This window comes from Oryzias latipes, chromosome 12 (genome assembly GCF_053564925.1).
Source record: "Oryzias latipes strain Hd-rR chromosome 12, Olatipes_Hd-rR_3.1".
NCBI classification, from domain to species: Eukaryota; Metazoa; Chordata; class Actinopteri; order Beloniformes; family Adrianichthyidae; genus Oryzias; species Oryzias latipes.
Window position 1 is genome coordinate 18,869,799 of NC_136248.1, and position 16,410 is coordinate 18,886,208.

Here is a 16,410-nt window from a genome sequence, read left to right on the forward strand (position 1 = left end):
TGATGATTAGTTTTACTGGAGCAAGAAACGCATCGGACTCACAGCACAGGTTGTTCAGCATTCCAGTGTCCCGTTTCACAACAATATTCACATGCTTGTTTACTTTTTTTACAGTCAAATTTGCTGGAAAAGTTGAAATGTCAATTTTAAAAACACGACTAACTCAAGTCCTGACAGATTCAATTTTTCCCTTTCTTTCCAGCAAACCAGTTACCCACATGTTCCGTCATGTTGTGGCACCCACAAAACTCTTGTGTATTTGGTAAGTGGTTCAAAAGTGTCTCCTAAAGCTGCATCAGAATAAATTAGAATGTGTAATGAACCATACCATGCTTTTTTGTTACATGTACACTAACACAACCAATTCAAATGCATAAAAAACATCAGACAACTTAATGTTAAACAACATGCCAAATCGTAACCACTGTTATAAAAGTAAAATGTTTGTAAAATAGGTTGGAGACACATGGTTTACAAAAAAAAAAAAAAAACGGTGTTTATCTATATGTTAGTGCTATTCCAATTATTGAGAGCACACAGAAAGTATAACTGCTATTTAATTAAAGATGAGTTTAGCATCAATTAAAATTAATAGATAATTAATAAAAAAAAGCATTGTTTCTGGTTCAGAGCAAAGTAACTTTTTTTGAGTCTAAAACACCCCAAGACAAATAGAAAATCCAACGTTTTTTGTTAAAACACTGAATGATTTTCTGACCCCGAACAGAGTCTTCAATATGTTGCTGACCACTGGATCTCTGCCACAGAGTTCATGTCTTAAGCATAACGATGCATCAGCAGGAACAGTGTACTTAAAATATACACTGTAGGGACAGCTCTATATGTTGTTGTTTTTTTAAGCTGCCCAAATTGCCTCAGATGTTGACACAACACAGGTTTAACGCACCAATGACCAGGGGATGGATGGGAATTTCCACGTTTGACAGGGATTCAAACAATATGGTCACTGTTGGCTCTTATGCTTTGCTTTCGCTTCTGATTGAAAGGAGTAGGCGTGAACCCTCGGTTTGGATTATCCAAGTTGCTTTACGCGCTTGTTGCGCACTGCGCCGCTGAGCCACAGAAGCAAGTTTCTCCAGCGCACTAGTTCCATCCTCCCTGAAGACCAATGGCGAAGTGTAAGCCATGGCAGAAGTGCTGCTGCATTTTTCTTGCCCTGATCTGCGCTGCTGCTCTAGTTTGTTTGTGCATCGCCACGATTGTAGGTGAGGGATGCATCAGCGGCTTCAAACACGCGGCGGTAGCTGCAGACTCGAAGCTTTGTTCCGACATTGGCAAGTAAGTCATCTTACCTTTAAAAGTTCTTTGAGTTCAAAGAAAAAGTATTAGTAATGAATTTTAATACGACTTTGCTCAGAGAGAAACACAGAAATGTATAGTTACAGAAAAGTACTTTTTTTTTTCAGTGGTTTGCTCCACTAATTCAGCTGCGTAAAGTTGTGCGTGTTTTACTGTTAATTAAACCCCAGAGCTGTCAGGCTGCATCTCTGGGGGTGGTATGATTATAAATCTGAGCCAAGCAGTGACTTAAGCAGTTTAAGAGATTTGACGGGCTGTATGGCTGCAAACCCAGAGCAGACAGGTCCCAGATTCCCCTCACTGCTCCTCACTGCTCCTCACTGCTCATCCTGTTCTGCCAAGTGACATTTGTGTCTACAGGAGTTACAGCATTGAACTAGTTTCCTTCTTGGAGCCGTTGAGGGATCCAAGTTTAGACTTTTTCTTATTTCTCATTTGTCTATTGTGCAAGAACAGGACCAGTTAATCCTGTCTGATCTTTAACCCAAATTTTTAGGGGGAAAGGGGATGTCTTCTGCAAGAATTTGTGCACATTTTCCTGTGTTTGTATTCAGTGAAAGTCTTTTTTTTCCCTCTGCCAGAGGGTTCGTTTCCAGGTTTGCAATTGGGACAAAGAAGATCCTCAGGTGTGAGGATCACAAAAATGTGTTGTCCATACAGACAGCAGCAAAGGACCTCATGATAAAGTGCTCAGAACGTTTTATCCATACATTTGCTCCAACTTTCTTCAATAGTTTTTGTGGAAAGTTTTTTGTTTTGTTTTCTAGTTTCTCCTCAACTAATTTGTTACACCTTAGCACTTGTCACCTTACCATGATCTTAAACTTTCGATTTGTTTTTCATGTGGTTTTTGTTGCATTTTGCCTTTTCAAAAAATGCAGATTCCTGTTTGTATTCTTTGGCATTGTAAACCCTCACAGTAAAGTGCTCCCAGTCTTTACTTCTGCTGCTCAGAGAATGCATGTGACATCCTGCCAGACCTCTGAAAAGAGCTTTTCACATCTTGCAGGAGCTTTCCCTGACTACATGCTTTTTTTTTTTTTACTTTGTTGTCAAATGAAGCATAAAAAAAAAAACTTAAAAGAAGCCCTTCACATGTAAATCCAGCCCATGAATAACTGATGAAAAGCCCATTTTGATTACCAATAGGTAGCACCAAAAATGGGGTTTTATGATTTATCTTTACTGCCATGCAAGTTGACTTTAGGTTTTGGTTTCTGGTACAAACATGCTTTCATGCAGGAGTCTGAAGCGGCAATCAAGGAATGTGTGTCTGTTGTTGTTATACAAATGTGCTGTGAGGACTCAGGGTTCAGCTGGTCCCTAGCTCTATGTGAGCTCACAATCTTCCCGTAAACTCAGCTGCTTATGTATTCCAGGGAAATGCTTCTGCAGGGCGGCTCAGCAGTAGATGGCGCCATTGCAGCTCTTCTGTGCACCTCTGTGGTCAATCCTCAGAGCATGGGGATTGGAGGTGGCTCCATATTGGCAATCAGAAACAAAACAGGTTGGTATGACTTTGTTAAATTGTGTTTTTTTCTCAGATATTTATTCGAAAAAGGACAATATTTTTATTTGATTGTCTTTGTTCAGGCAACGTGACTGTCTACAACTTCCGTGAAACTGTCCCCAAGTTGTTCAAGACCAATTTGTTGAGTGATTGTCCCAAAGAGTTCAGATTCTCCACAGGTAGGCAGAGCTGTTTCTCTTGCAATGTCATCTTTTATTAAATTTGAAAAAAAAAATGGTTTCAATTGTTAAAAGGTACAATTGAACAGCAAAAAAAATAGAATGGTAATATTTCTTTTATTGAGCTTTACCAAAACTTCCTCTGTTAAGAAATATCAAAAATATTTTTGAAAAGTGTCCAGATGACCATTTTCAAAACATTTTCTGCTATAGAACCATTAGAAAATGAAGCCTAATGGGACAATGTATAGACATCATTACTTGTAAAATTGTTTTAGTACCTTGATGATTTTTGTTTTTTTTCTTGAATTCTTTTGTACTTATGTGAGAAATAATTACATGTTAATATGTAAAAATATGTGCATAAATTATTTTAAGATTTGGGGTGGTAATTACTACGATTCTTCTTCTACCTTCTTCTTTTTCAAGCACTTTATCGCTTTTTGTTTATAATGTTGATTTAACTATTTTAATTTATGTTTGAAAATAAAAGGGTATCAATAAATCAAACAATCTTGGATGAACTAGTCTTTACAGATTCATTAAAAAATGTTAAATACTAATTTTCAATATTAAAATTTATATTTCAATAATTGGTGTTATTACTACTTCTACTGTTTAGTTGAGTTTAGAGTGAATATTTTATTTAGGCCATAACTTTTCGCTTGCATCAATGAACAGAGACTTTTTTTGTATCATTTTTTTTAACTTTGCTGTCTCTGAGCTGCACGTTTCTCTTATGAACTTTGCAGGCAGCCAGTGGATCGGTGTTCCTGGAGAGCTGCGGGGCTATGAGGCTGTTCATAAACTCTACGGGAAGCTGCCCTGGGCCAAGCTTTTCGAGCCGACCATCAAGCTGGCCAGGAAAGGCATCCCCATGCCCCCTTATCTCTCGCAAATAATGAGCCACTCTTTTGTGAAAATGCATGTGGAGAACTCATCTTTGTGGTAAAGTCTCACACTTCCTGCTTCTTAACTATTCTAAGTTCCCTGTAATCATCACTACCAAACAAAGTATTTAAAAATGACAGGGTTGGGTTCTTTGATGGATCTTTTCTTTTAGATTAGACACATCGATAACCCCAGAGTAAAAGTCCCCTCTTAAACTACCTTTTGTTACTAATGTCTCTCTCATTACATCATACTTTACTCTGTGAGAACTGTTCTTTACATATTGCACAACAGTTAAGCTCTGGTCCAAACCTTATTTTACTCAGCTAGGTTTCCAGGTTATTTATGGGACTTTTTATGGGAAATGTAAATAGAGGTTTTCAAGTTTTTAAGAAGCTTTTTTCTTCTTTATCTTAGTTGACCGATGACAGAATGCAGAAAAAAAAACACGTTTGTACGTGACAGGAATACTATTTCTTTCTTTCTCTAAAAACAAACAGCCTTTGGATCTGTTTTTTTTTTTTTACTCAGACATATCTGAACGCCAAATCTTCATAAACAAATGTAAAAAATCAATGCAAGAATGAAAAGAAAGTTTTAATTTTAGCAAAGATTTAATTGAAATAAATCACTGGCCACTTTAATAGTCACACCTGTCCAACTGCTTGTTAACGGAAATTTCTAATCAGCCAATAACATGGCAGAAACTCAGTGCATTTAGGGAATGTAGACATGGTCATATGATCTGCTGCAGTTCAAATTAGCTCCGGAATGGGGAAGAAAGGTGGTTGATCGTGGCATAGTTGTTGGTGTCAGACGGACTGGTCTGAGTATTTCCGAATCTGCTGGGATTTTCACCCTCAAACACCTCTAAGGTTTACAGAGAATATTCATAAAAAGAGAAATTATCCAGTGAGCGGCAGTTCTGTGGGTGAAAATGTCTTGTTGATTCCAGAGGTCAGTGGAGAATGGCCAGACTGGTTCCAGCTGATAGAAAGGCAGCATTAACTTAATTAACCACTGGTTACAGCTGAGGTCTGCAGAAGGGCGCATCTGAACGCACAACACGCGGGAACTGAGGCTACAAATCACACAGGTTCACCAAAACTGAACAATAGAAGATTGGAAAAATGTTGTCTGGTCTGATGAGTCTATTTCTGCTGCAACATTTGAATGGTAGAGTCAGAATTAACAACATGAAACTATGGATCCATCCTGCCTTGTGTCAACGGTTCAGGCTGGTGGTGGTGGTGCAATGGTGTGGGGATATTTCTTGGCCCCTTAGTACCAGTTAAGCATCATTACAATGCCACAGCCTACTTAAGTATTGTTGCTGACTGTGTCCATCATTTGGGGGATGCCATCTTCTGATGGCTGCCTCCAGCAGGATAAGGCGCCATGTCATAAAGATGGAATCATCTCACAGTTACCAGATCTCAATCTAGTAGATCCCCTTTGTGATGTGGTGGAACGGGAGATTGGCATCATGGATGTTCAGCTGACATGTCTGCAGCAACTGTGTGATGCTTTCATGTCAATATTGACCAAAATCTCAGAGGAATGTTTCCAGTAACTTGTTGAATCTATGCCCTCCAAGGATTTAGGAAGTTCTGAAGGCAAAAGGTACACCAGAAAGAAGATTAAAAGATCCCATGCATGCTTTAAATAAACAATACTTAGATTATCTTCATGCAAGACAGAAGAGAAGCATCAAAAAGCCTTTTGATGCTCGCTGAGCTGCTGTCAAGTCATGCTGAGCTTTCATCCATTTTTGGCACTGATAAGAACTAGAAAGTCATAGCAGTGCCACTTTCTAACTGTGTCTGAGTCATTTTACTGTAATTATACTTTGGAAGCAACAGTTGTAAAACATGATTTTATACATAGAAATTGCCATGGCGAGGTTTTCTTTCAAAACAGCTGTGTCTCTTCTCCACCCTTTGGTTCAGAAGTGTTCTCAGGATTAAAGTGACAGCTGTTATGCTGACATCCTTTTTTGCAGTGTCAGCTTTTTATGTCACCAATAAAAAACACTCCTGTTAAAAGAGGAGCAGACATAGCAACTTTTTGCAGAACAAGTATGAACATGGTTAAGATTACAAAACCCTCGAGAATTCTGGTTATTGTTTGCTACTATAAATATATCTAAAGTTAAAACAACTTTAAAGAAGTATAAACAGCTAGCTTTGTGCTTAAAATCCTTTCTTCCGTGCCTTTTCATTTCACTGTTGCTTTTTGTGCTTATCTTTTAGTGAAGTTCTTTGCAGCAAGAACAACGTAAGTCTGGGCAAAGAGGAGATCCTCAAGTTTCCTAAACTGGCAGAAACTATGGAAACCATTGCAAAGCAAGGGGCTGATGCTTTCTATAATGGCAAGATAGGACAAGACTTAATCCAGGACATAAAAAACGCAGGTTGGTGCAAATGTTGTATGGGCAAGCTAGATTACTGGAGTCTTGAAAAAAAGAACCACCATTCATTTATTTATTTTGCTTTTTTTTCTGTTGTGGACAAAAATAAACAATTTTCACTTCTGATTTTGTTTTATAAAACATAAATGCAAATCAGGAAAGCAGCAATTTGCTGCATGTATTTATTCTAACAAAAACTGAGCCAGAATGTGTTAAAACCTGCACTTTGAGACAATTTAAAATCAATGTAATCAAAAATATTTACCGATAATATTCTGTATCACTCATATTTGTTGTGCATTCTTGGACTCAAGTTCTTTTAGTTTACTGATGGTCATGAGCAACTCACAACGCAAAACAGAACTCTAAATTAAGAAATTACCTTTTTTTGTGGGTGGCTATGGTGCAAATGTAGAATCAGTTGACCTTTGATTTGAAGATCGCAAGTTCGGTTCCCGCCTTGCCTGCCTGAGTATCAGAGTGTTCTTGGCCAAGACACTTAACCCCATAATGTTGCTGGTGGTTATAGGTTACCCCAGTGATAGGCAGCTGAGTGTGTGAATGTGTGTGTGTGCATGGACAGATGGGACTGTAATGGTAAAGTACTTTGGGCCTTACAGGAAGGTAGAAAAACCATGTATAAGTATACACCTTTTTTTTTTGTTAGATCTCTGAAATGGAATTGCATGGATCCCTAAACTCCAAATGCAATCTGGACTCATATTTTCCTGGTGTTCATATAGATGTTTCGACACACACAAGAGCCATTGTTAAGTTTTGTTGTAAAATCAATTCACGTGTGCGGGATTTTCTGACCCACAGAAGCTTAGGACAAGAATATAAAATGTATAAAAGACATCAATAATGCTGTGTAGACAAGTTTTTAAAATTATTTAAACTAATCAGAGAAACGTCAGACAGAATTTAAAATACCTAACATTTTTGAGACTTTCCTCTAAATCTATAAAACTTATTTTTACCTTGTGAAAATCAAAAATCCCAATTCTGCTGCTTTAGCTGCCCTGATTAAACTGGTTTGTGTGGTTGGGATTGCTTTTAAAGCAGACCCAATGCCAGTAATCTACATCAGACTTTAGTTGACTCAAAAAAACAAAAGAGCCTCAGGTCCTGGCAGCAAAATCACATCATCACCTCCTCACTACTGTGCTTGGCTTTTGATTTTGACATATATTTTTATGCTAATAGTTGATTAGATTAGAAAAGATAAAAATGAGTTTTCCTGGGCCAAACATTTCCATTTTGGTTTCATCTGTCTGAAATAAGTGTCTTGTTCTGCTTTGTTTAAATGCAGCCTTTCAAATATGAGCACCTTAGAAGACTCACAAGTAACATCTACAAATTATTTGCATTTTCAAAACTGTCTCTTAGTCTTTAGGTGGTTTATGAGGAAAAAGTTCAATCTGTGGAAACTTCCAGCTCAGTATCTATAAGATAACACGATCCTGTGGCATGTTTTTGTAACATTTTAAAACAGGTGCCTATCATTCGTGCAGTATTATCGCATCAGAGAAGGTCAGGAGGTCATCATACAACCAACTCATTCTTATCTTGCTCAGCTTCACAGCTGGCTTCATATTTGCAGTTCTCATAGGGTGTGTATGTTTGTGTGTGTGTGTGGGGGGGTTAAGATGTGTAAAACCAATTTAAACAGGCATACCAAAAAGGAAAACAGCCGCTGTTAGGAATACTGTACAGGTAAAAACATCTACTGTGTGTTTTGACTGTGTAGTACTGAACAAAGAACAACAAACAGAAATGTAATTTCTGAAAAAAGAAATGTGCTTCCAACCCTTTGCTGATTGCAGCTATTTCTCCGCATACCCGTCAGTCTTTTTTCTCTTAGTTATAATTACATTTAAGATGAACTTTTTAAACCCAAACTTATGGATCTACTGTTCATGCATTTTTCCTTAGTTTTTAACTAAAAAAAAGTTGTAGTGTAACAGTTTAATAAATTAATTATTACTTTAAGGTTGTTAAGGCTACATTTGATTTAAAGATCTGGTAGATCTTTGTTTTGTTCAACCCCACAGGCCTATAAAAGCGTATGAAAGCACAAATATAAAAGAGAAAAAGACAAACATTTTGTCTCTATTCTTGATGTCAGGTGGGACGCTGTCGATGGAGGATTTGAGGTCCTTCAAAGTCCAGGTAGGAAATGCTTGGACGGTTCCTCTGGGAAATATTCGGATGCACATCCCTCCCCCTCCTTCGGGGGGGCCCCTGCTTGCCTTCATCCTCGGGATCATGAAAGGTTTGTTTGATTTATTGTGGAATGACCCTGATGCTGTTTTTCCAGTGAACTGACCAATAACTGGCATCATTGTACTACACAAGTGTAAAAAAAATATATACCGTATTTTCCGGACTATAAGTCGCACTTTTTTTCATAGTTTGGCAAGGGGTGCGACTTATACTCCGGAGCGACTTATATTTGAAATAAATTACATTGTTGAATAATTTCACATGTTCGTTATTTTCACTGACAACTGCAAGAGGGCGCTCCAGGCTCGGAGTGGTACTTAGTGGTACTTTCATACTGTCAAGTGTGTTTGTGACCTGCATGCTCCCACACTTAAATACAATTTATTTTAATTTAAGTAGTATTTTACTAATAATTATCTTTTTTCAGGTTAACAAATATGTATCATTTTAATACAAACATTTGTATAACATTTTAGAACATTTACCGGTAATTATTTTTTTTTCTTTTAACCCAATACAACAACGTGACATATTAAAAAAAGGAGTCCAGCATTGAGCTTACCAGTAGCCCTTTAAAGTCCAAGTCCCACTCACGCAGTGGTTTTATGTTAATAAAGCAGGCACGTACTCAGTTTGTTGTGCGTCATGTAGCTATTTAGCCTGTTCTCTAACCCCCTGTTATTTTAAGTTGCCTTTCAAGGTTCTTGGTCTCAGATTTTTAAAATAAATTTCCCATCAAAGTGCGACTTATAGTCCAGTGCGACTTATCTGTGTTTTTTTCTACTTTATAATGCATTTTTGGGCTGGTGCGACTTATACTCCGGTGCGACTTATAGTCCGGAAAATACGGTATATATAAATATTTTTGGTTTTTGGCTGATGACTAAAAAACTGTTGTTTTCTTTGTACAGATTACTCTTTCACTGCAGGATCTCCAAACGTTAATGAGAAGATTCAGATGTACCATCATTACATCGAGGCAGTTAAATTTGCTAATGGACAAAAAAAGAGCATTCGTGATCCTATCTTCAGTGACCAAAAGGTGACGATAAAAAATGTCATTAGTCATGTTTAACCTGGGTTATCAGTAAGAATGAGAACCAAGATAAACAGACATTACATAACATATGCTAAAACAAGATTAATAAGATTTTAATTTGAACCTTTTATGCTTTTTTTAGATGATATGACAAATATTTTTCTTGAAAGGACTAGTTTATGGTTCTGTTATTGTATTTTTGAATAAACTAGATTGAAGAGCAAGCTTTGATTGAGCATTTCTGTGAGGATTGTGCTGTTGTTTGGTTGCATCACAGTAGTAGGTTCAGGGGCTGTCTTCTGGACTTAGTTTTTAAAGTTAGAAGTAGTTTCACCCCTGAGTAACTTTAAAAACTAAGCCCCTAAACGTACTACTATGATGGAATCAACCTGGATGAATGAGAGTCTTCATCGACATCTTGTTTGGTTGGTTTTCAGTTAGGTTTTCTTGATAGGTCACATTACACAATCCCACCAGGTTTAGGTTGTTAACTATCCACAGCTCTCTTTAAGTAAGTTAATCCTCTTCGGTGTATTTAAGTGTTTGGTTTTCAGACACTAAAACCTGTCTGGTCGTCTGCTTTCTGTTGCTCTCTTTGCTCACGTTTTTGTCAGTCATTCAGTTTAGTTTTTGAAGTTTAAAGTTCTTTCCACAAGCTTGACCTCCTGCATTCTGGGTCTTCCCCCCTTAGGTCATGAAAGTTTCTTTTGAAAAGCAAAATTTAAGGTGATTCCCTGAAGAAAAACAGGATAAAACGATGCCCTCTGTATGTCAAATTGGACCAGTTAGTTTTTGTCTTACAAGCTTAAAGAAGCCATATCATGCTATTTTTAAGTCTCTATGAAAAAAAACCTCTAAGAAAAATTAATGAGCCTCATATGATGAAACAAACTTTAATCTCCTTAGTGCCTCTTGCCTGCTTTGCTTTACACTTTACACGTCAGGATTTTAGAACAAGCTAATGAAAAAAACCTGCCACATTAAAACAATTATATTTGAATGAGAAAAAAGTAGTAAATTGGGATCATTTTTAATTATTTGTAAAAAATAAATAGAACATTTATAAACAATAAGAAATTGAAGTAGACTTCAACAAAGAATTGATCATGTTTGCTGTTCGTTTTGGGCCTTTTGATGCCTTGTTTCCTTTCAGAGTGCAAACCACCTGGTTGATCCCTCTTTCATCAATCGCATCAGAAAGATGATTTCCCCAAACTCCACGCATGAAAACACGTATTACAACAACGTGGAGCCTCCCTTTGACAACTTTGGGACGACACACGTGTCTGTCATGGATCAAAATGGACTTGTAGTCTCCGCCACAAGCACCATAAACCAACTGTGAGCTGAAAGATCATTTACTGACACATTAAAGGGAATTACTTTCTTATGTTTAGACATTCTCTGTCCTCTGACTCCTTCTGCAGGTTTGGAGGAGCCGTTTACTCTCCGCGAACAGGAATTATCCTAAACAATGAGCTTGCTGACTTTTGCAAAAGGACAACGACGTTGCAGGCAGGTAAAGTCACAAACTTTCTTTTTACCTTCCAGTAAAAAGTTTTTATTTCACTATCGCAACTAATAATTTCTGTAGCACAGTGCATGACTTTTGTCTTTCCCCTGTAGGTGAACGGCCTCCATCCTCCATGGCTCCAACGATACTGGAGTCAAAGTCTGGAGGGGTTCTTGCGATTGGTGGATCAGGAGGAAGCATGATTACCACAGCCATGGCCTTGGTAACTCAGTGATTGTAGTTTTAACTCTAGATTATGCAATTCTTTGTTGTAACATGCCTTTTTTTGTTCATTACAGTCAATAATAAATCATTTGTGGTTGGGGATGAGTTTAAAAGATGCCATTGCTGCGCCTATAGTCTTTGTTGATTCGGAGAACCAAGTAAACTTCGAACCGGGTTTTAACGAGGTAACTTGATTTTCTTTTTTCTTCATCTTCACAGTCCATTAACGGCATTCAACTGTATTAGACTAAACTAATCTAAACATAATTCCTGTTTAAGGATTGAAGAAGGGATTAAACAATCAAAGACTCAATTTTAATTTCTCTGAGAGAATCTTTAAGGTATTTTTGTGTTTCCTATCAGAATGTCAGAGATGGCCTCAAAGCTTTTGGACACAAAGTTGGGAACTGGAACTTCTTTTTAAATGTGGTCAACGCTGTGGGAACGGAGAACGGCTGCATCAGCGCGATATCAGACAACAGGAAGTTGGGAAAATCTGCTGGATACTAATCATTATGATGGTAACCCAAAACAATGTGCTGCAGATTTCTGTGAATGGATCATGCTGTTGACATGTGACCCAATGTCTTTATCATGAGAGAAGACTGCGTATCTTCCACCCCTCTGCATGATGCATACGAGATAAAGGTGAACTTCTGAAACGGTTATCTTGGTAAACCTTAGGTAAAAAACTGTTGCTTACACACACGAAACTGACATCAGATACACATTTACAGAGGTAGGAAATGTATCTCTTCTCATCAAAACACATTTGCTGATGTCTGAGTGCAAAACACTTATGATAAAATTATTTAATCCAGATAGTTTAAACAATTTGTACTATAGAAATAAAATTGCAAGTCATCATCTTTACTTATAAATATTAAAAAAAAATATTTAAAGAAAATGTGAATGGGTAAGTTTTTTGATCTATGTCATTGTGAAAAAAAGTGCAGATCTAAAAAAAATGAAACATCAAGCAGAACTAATCCTGCAGTCAAGTGCCATTAAAGCATTGTATTTGAAGATGCTCATTGCATAACGTGCTCTTAAAACTTCTATTCTTTCAATGAATCAGCAGCTCCAAAAGTGTAAATTAAGGTTTTATTTGATCATCCTCCTATTCTGAATCTTTAATTTGCTTTTGAGGTGTTTACATATATTGATTGATTGAATGATTGATTGATTTCAAGCATTGTATTCAAAACAATAAAGAATTCACACAGATTCATTAAACTCAGTGCAGAAATAATATAATGCATAGATAAAAAACAGAAAGAAAAAAAATAAACAAAGACAAACTTAAGTCACATTTGGTTGATTAAATCTAGTGATAATTAACTAAAGTCATGTAGAGTTTGTTTTATTGCTTGAAAAGGAGTGGGAAGAAGCGAGATCATATAATCCCACCCAATGAGTTAATTCATTTTATAATTTACATAGTCTTTGTAATCCGGTTCTGACCAGATAGATTGTTCTCAAGTTTCAAAATCAAGTGCCTAGTAATGATTGATTATCTTCAGAAAACATTCATTAATGATTTCAGTAAACAGTAACGGTAACCGATATTCAATGATCATTGATTATTATTAGAACACATTATCACATTGAACCAGTAATTATTGCTACACATTGCAGATCAAGTAAAGAAAATCAATAGTTTTTTTGACTGTAATTAAAACATTTTTGTAACCATTATTGCACATTACACAATTTAATAATCATTGATTGTAATTAAAAGAGCTTTGATTATTTCCCACAATCAAGTTCACAAATGTATTTGTAATTATTCAAACACCTGTTGATCCTTAACTCCTCTTAACTTCATATAGTGAAATCAGAGTTTCTTTATACATTTTCTTGTATATTTGGATATTTGAATGTTTGAGCTCATTGCTTAACCCGTTCCAAAGTTTAATGCCACACACTGACACACAGAAACTTTTCTTTGTGGTTCTTATAAGTTAAGTTTGGTCTTGAAGTTCCTACATCCCCTCAGTTTGTAGCCGCCTTCATTTTCTAAGAACTGTTTTTGGATATTAAACGGTTAATGATTTCTCACTAGTTCTGTATAGAAGTTGGGAGGTGAAAAAATCAACAAGGTCATACATTTAAAATCTGATGATCAAATAAATTGTTTGTGTGATCAAGATGGCCAGCTTTATGTACAATTCTGATGGCTTGTTTTTTTAAGTAAAATGACAGGATATTGTGAACTAATAATTATTCCCCCAAATTTCTATAAAGTAGGTAAAATGTGGTAATATTAAGGAGCAGTACAATAAATATCTACTGTTGTATTCTAATATATGTTTAGATCTATTTATGATTGAGAGGCTTTTTGAGACTTTAGTTTGTCTGATGTGTGGCTTCCAACTTAGTTTGTCATCAATAAAAACCCCTAAGAATTTGATTTCAGTAACACTTTCAATTGAGACATTATTTATTTTATTTGAGAGCTCGGTATTGGCATTATAGTTACTAAAAAAACATCACTTTGGTTTTATCTAGGTTCAAAGATAAAAGTGACAGACCACCACATTCATTTAGTGAGCCACAAGTTCATTGAACTTGGATATCTATACATGCTTTAGGAAATAATTGATTAGCTTTTAAAGTAGGAATCTGCTAGGGCCTTTGACAGCAAAGAAAAATCTTTATTTCGGAGCCAAAGAAGGAGAGAAAGGATGAAAACAGATTGATTTGAACTAGAGTTGCTGCTTTTTGTCTTTAAAGATTTTCTTTGGATCACCCAGGATGGCACTCTAATACACTCTGTCCTTTTGATCGATACGATCCTACTGTCTTCCAACTCCAGCAGTGAATGTTTTGTATTTTGACTGAACTTTTTGTGGTAATGCTGCCTGTGGATGACTCCCTTAGTGGCTCTTTGCTGCTTAAATTGTGAAATTAACTGTGACTTTCATTCTGAAGAATACAACGTTGTATTTTGTTCTTCTTCCACAATCCTCCGGGTGTGAGCAAACCAAAAAGGTGGGGGGGGAATGGTGCATTTGTGTGGAGAAGGGTGGTGTTGTCTTAAAGTAGATATACCTTGGAAGTAAAATAAGCAACAATCAAAAATGGTTAAGTGCCTCCACCTTGGCCACTACAAAAATAACCATTTTCTGCCTTTTTGGATGGCTCTCTGGGGATAGAAACTGTGATGTGGACCAACCAGGCCAGTGCTAAGGCACTCTAACAGTTAATCTTGTTTTTGTAATCAATTCTAATGTCAAATGTATGTTTTTTACTAAACATGTATTTTTATAGTTTTTTTTTAGAACATTGAACATGATTGTTAATGTTTGTGGTTTTACAATAAAACCTTAAAAACAACAAAAGCCTCTGAAATTTGGGTGATTTGTTTTTTTCCTTGCCAAGAAAAAGCTAAAACTTTTTTTATTTAGTGTCAAAAAAAACTACAAAACCATAAAGATTAGAATTGATTTTAAAAATCATTTATTAGATTTATTATTGAGGTGTGTTTATTTATTAATTGATGATGTGCAAAAGTCTGAAAAATAGCATTAGGGGCAATCAAAGCAACATGTTTCAGTTTGATTATTCATCATGAGTGTGGGACACCTCTGGACTGCAGCTGACTGCATGGCCAACTTCCAAGGCAGGATTTAACTTCCAAGGCAGGATTTCCAAGATTAGATTACTCCCTTAATACAACATTGCATAACAAAGCATACTACCTCAGCTGAATCATTGCTATTGAGTCAGTGTCTTTAATCACATACATGGAAATTAGTAATGTGTTCGCAAACTTTAAAAGAACTTTTTAGTATTACTATCAATGACCCGCTGATTTCTGCCGTTTTTATTTCCAAGCAGCACTATCACAGTCAAGAGAAGATGAATATTCAGTGAAGAAACCTGAATTAGTTATGATTTCTTAAATGGATTCTGCTTCTATCTCCCTTTGAGGCGCTCCGTGAACATTATGAGGAATGCAAATTGCAGTCCCTGCATGCAGAAGCATTGTCTTTGTGAACGACAAAGGAGTTTATCTGGAAAAGCTGTGATTTCCACAGCTTTGATGCCATCATATTAACGTCTTTTGTTTAAAAAAAACAGCTGTCAAAAAGTGAGTATGGCGTTAAAGTGTGTAGAAAACCTCTTTCAGCCGATGTCTTTTTACCCAAGAGCCAGAGGCAGTTCAATAATCCACTGATGACTCTGCACGCCCTCAGTCACAAAGTCTCTTGATGAAGCAAATTATCTCAACAGCCGCTGTTTAATAGTTTTTTATATGTGAACTTTTGCATATCTGTGCAATGTTATATATATCTGCACAAATGCTGTCTTATTATCTGAGCACAGATTCTGCAGAGTTTGTCTGCCTGCAGGGCTGGTACATTGCCCTGTTTTAGTTGCATAACTCTGTTCTCCATAACTACTGTATGTGGATGTTAGCCTGCCACTAATTGGACCTTCAAGGAAAACTCTAGTGTACAGTAAATGCAACAAGGTCACTTTTTTATAGCTCAAAAAAGGACAAAATACAGTTTCAAAGACCTACAGATGCTACATTTGAGTGAAGAAAATGTAATTGATTACATCAGATAAAATAAGAGCATTCAAGAAAAAGCCTCAGAGTCCAATAATATTAAGTGTGGTGCAACATTAAGGGTTTTAATATGCAGTTTATGCTTTTTATTCTAATCTCACATAGATAAAAGGCAGTGTTTCTGTCCTAGAAAACATAATTTTTTCAATCCAAAAAAATTAAACATCCTTCGGGAGCAAGAAAGTGGAACAATATTAACATTAGAAAGGATGGTAGATTGTTTCAAAACTTTAGCTTTTAAGAGATTTAGGAAAGTTGGAAGACCTGACACTTTTCCAATTTTATTAAACAGGAATTAACAAGCTTGACATACAAAAATGATGTGGTTCCAATGATCTGAATTTTAAAGGCCCTTGATGTCTTTAAAACGGAAAAATGAACTGGTTGTCCCTAAGCTATGATCAAAAATGAATACTATGAATACGTCTGTAAAAACGTCTCCCAGTACTTTTATCTTTGGCTAACATGGATTAGGCGAGTTAAAAAGGGATAAAAAAACCAGGAAGAAAATGTTAATC

At 36.4% G+C, this 16,410-nt stretch overlaps 1 protein-coding gene across 1 annotated transcript; it reads left to right on the top strand.

The window, feature by feature from the left end:
* Window positions 1-1,076: 1,076 nt before the first annotated feature.
* ggt5b (gamma-glutamyltransferase 5b) lies at window positions 1,077-14,652 on the top strand. The gene is given in 12 exon segments (NM_001252237.1): window positions 1,077-1,299; window positions 2,700-2,827; window positions 2,914-3,009; window positions 3,762-3,957; window positions 6,153-6,313; window positions 8,439-8,585; window positions 9,448-9,578; window positions 10,729-10,916; window positions 11,003-11,094; window positions 11,202-11,311; window positions 11,388-11,498; window positions 11,677-14,652. Coding segments are annotated over 12 exon segments (1,677 nt in total). The 5' UTR covers window positions 1,077-1,129; the 3' UTR covers window positions 11,824-14,652.
* Window positions 14,653-16,410: the final 1,758 nt, after the last annotated feature.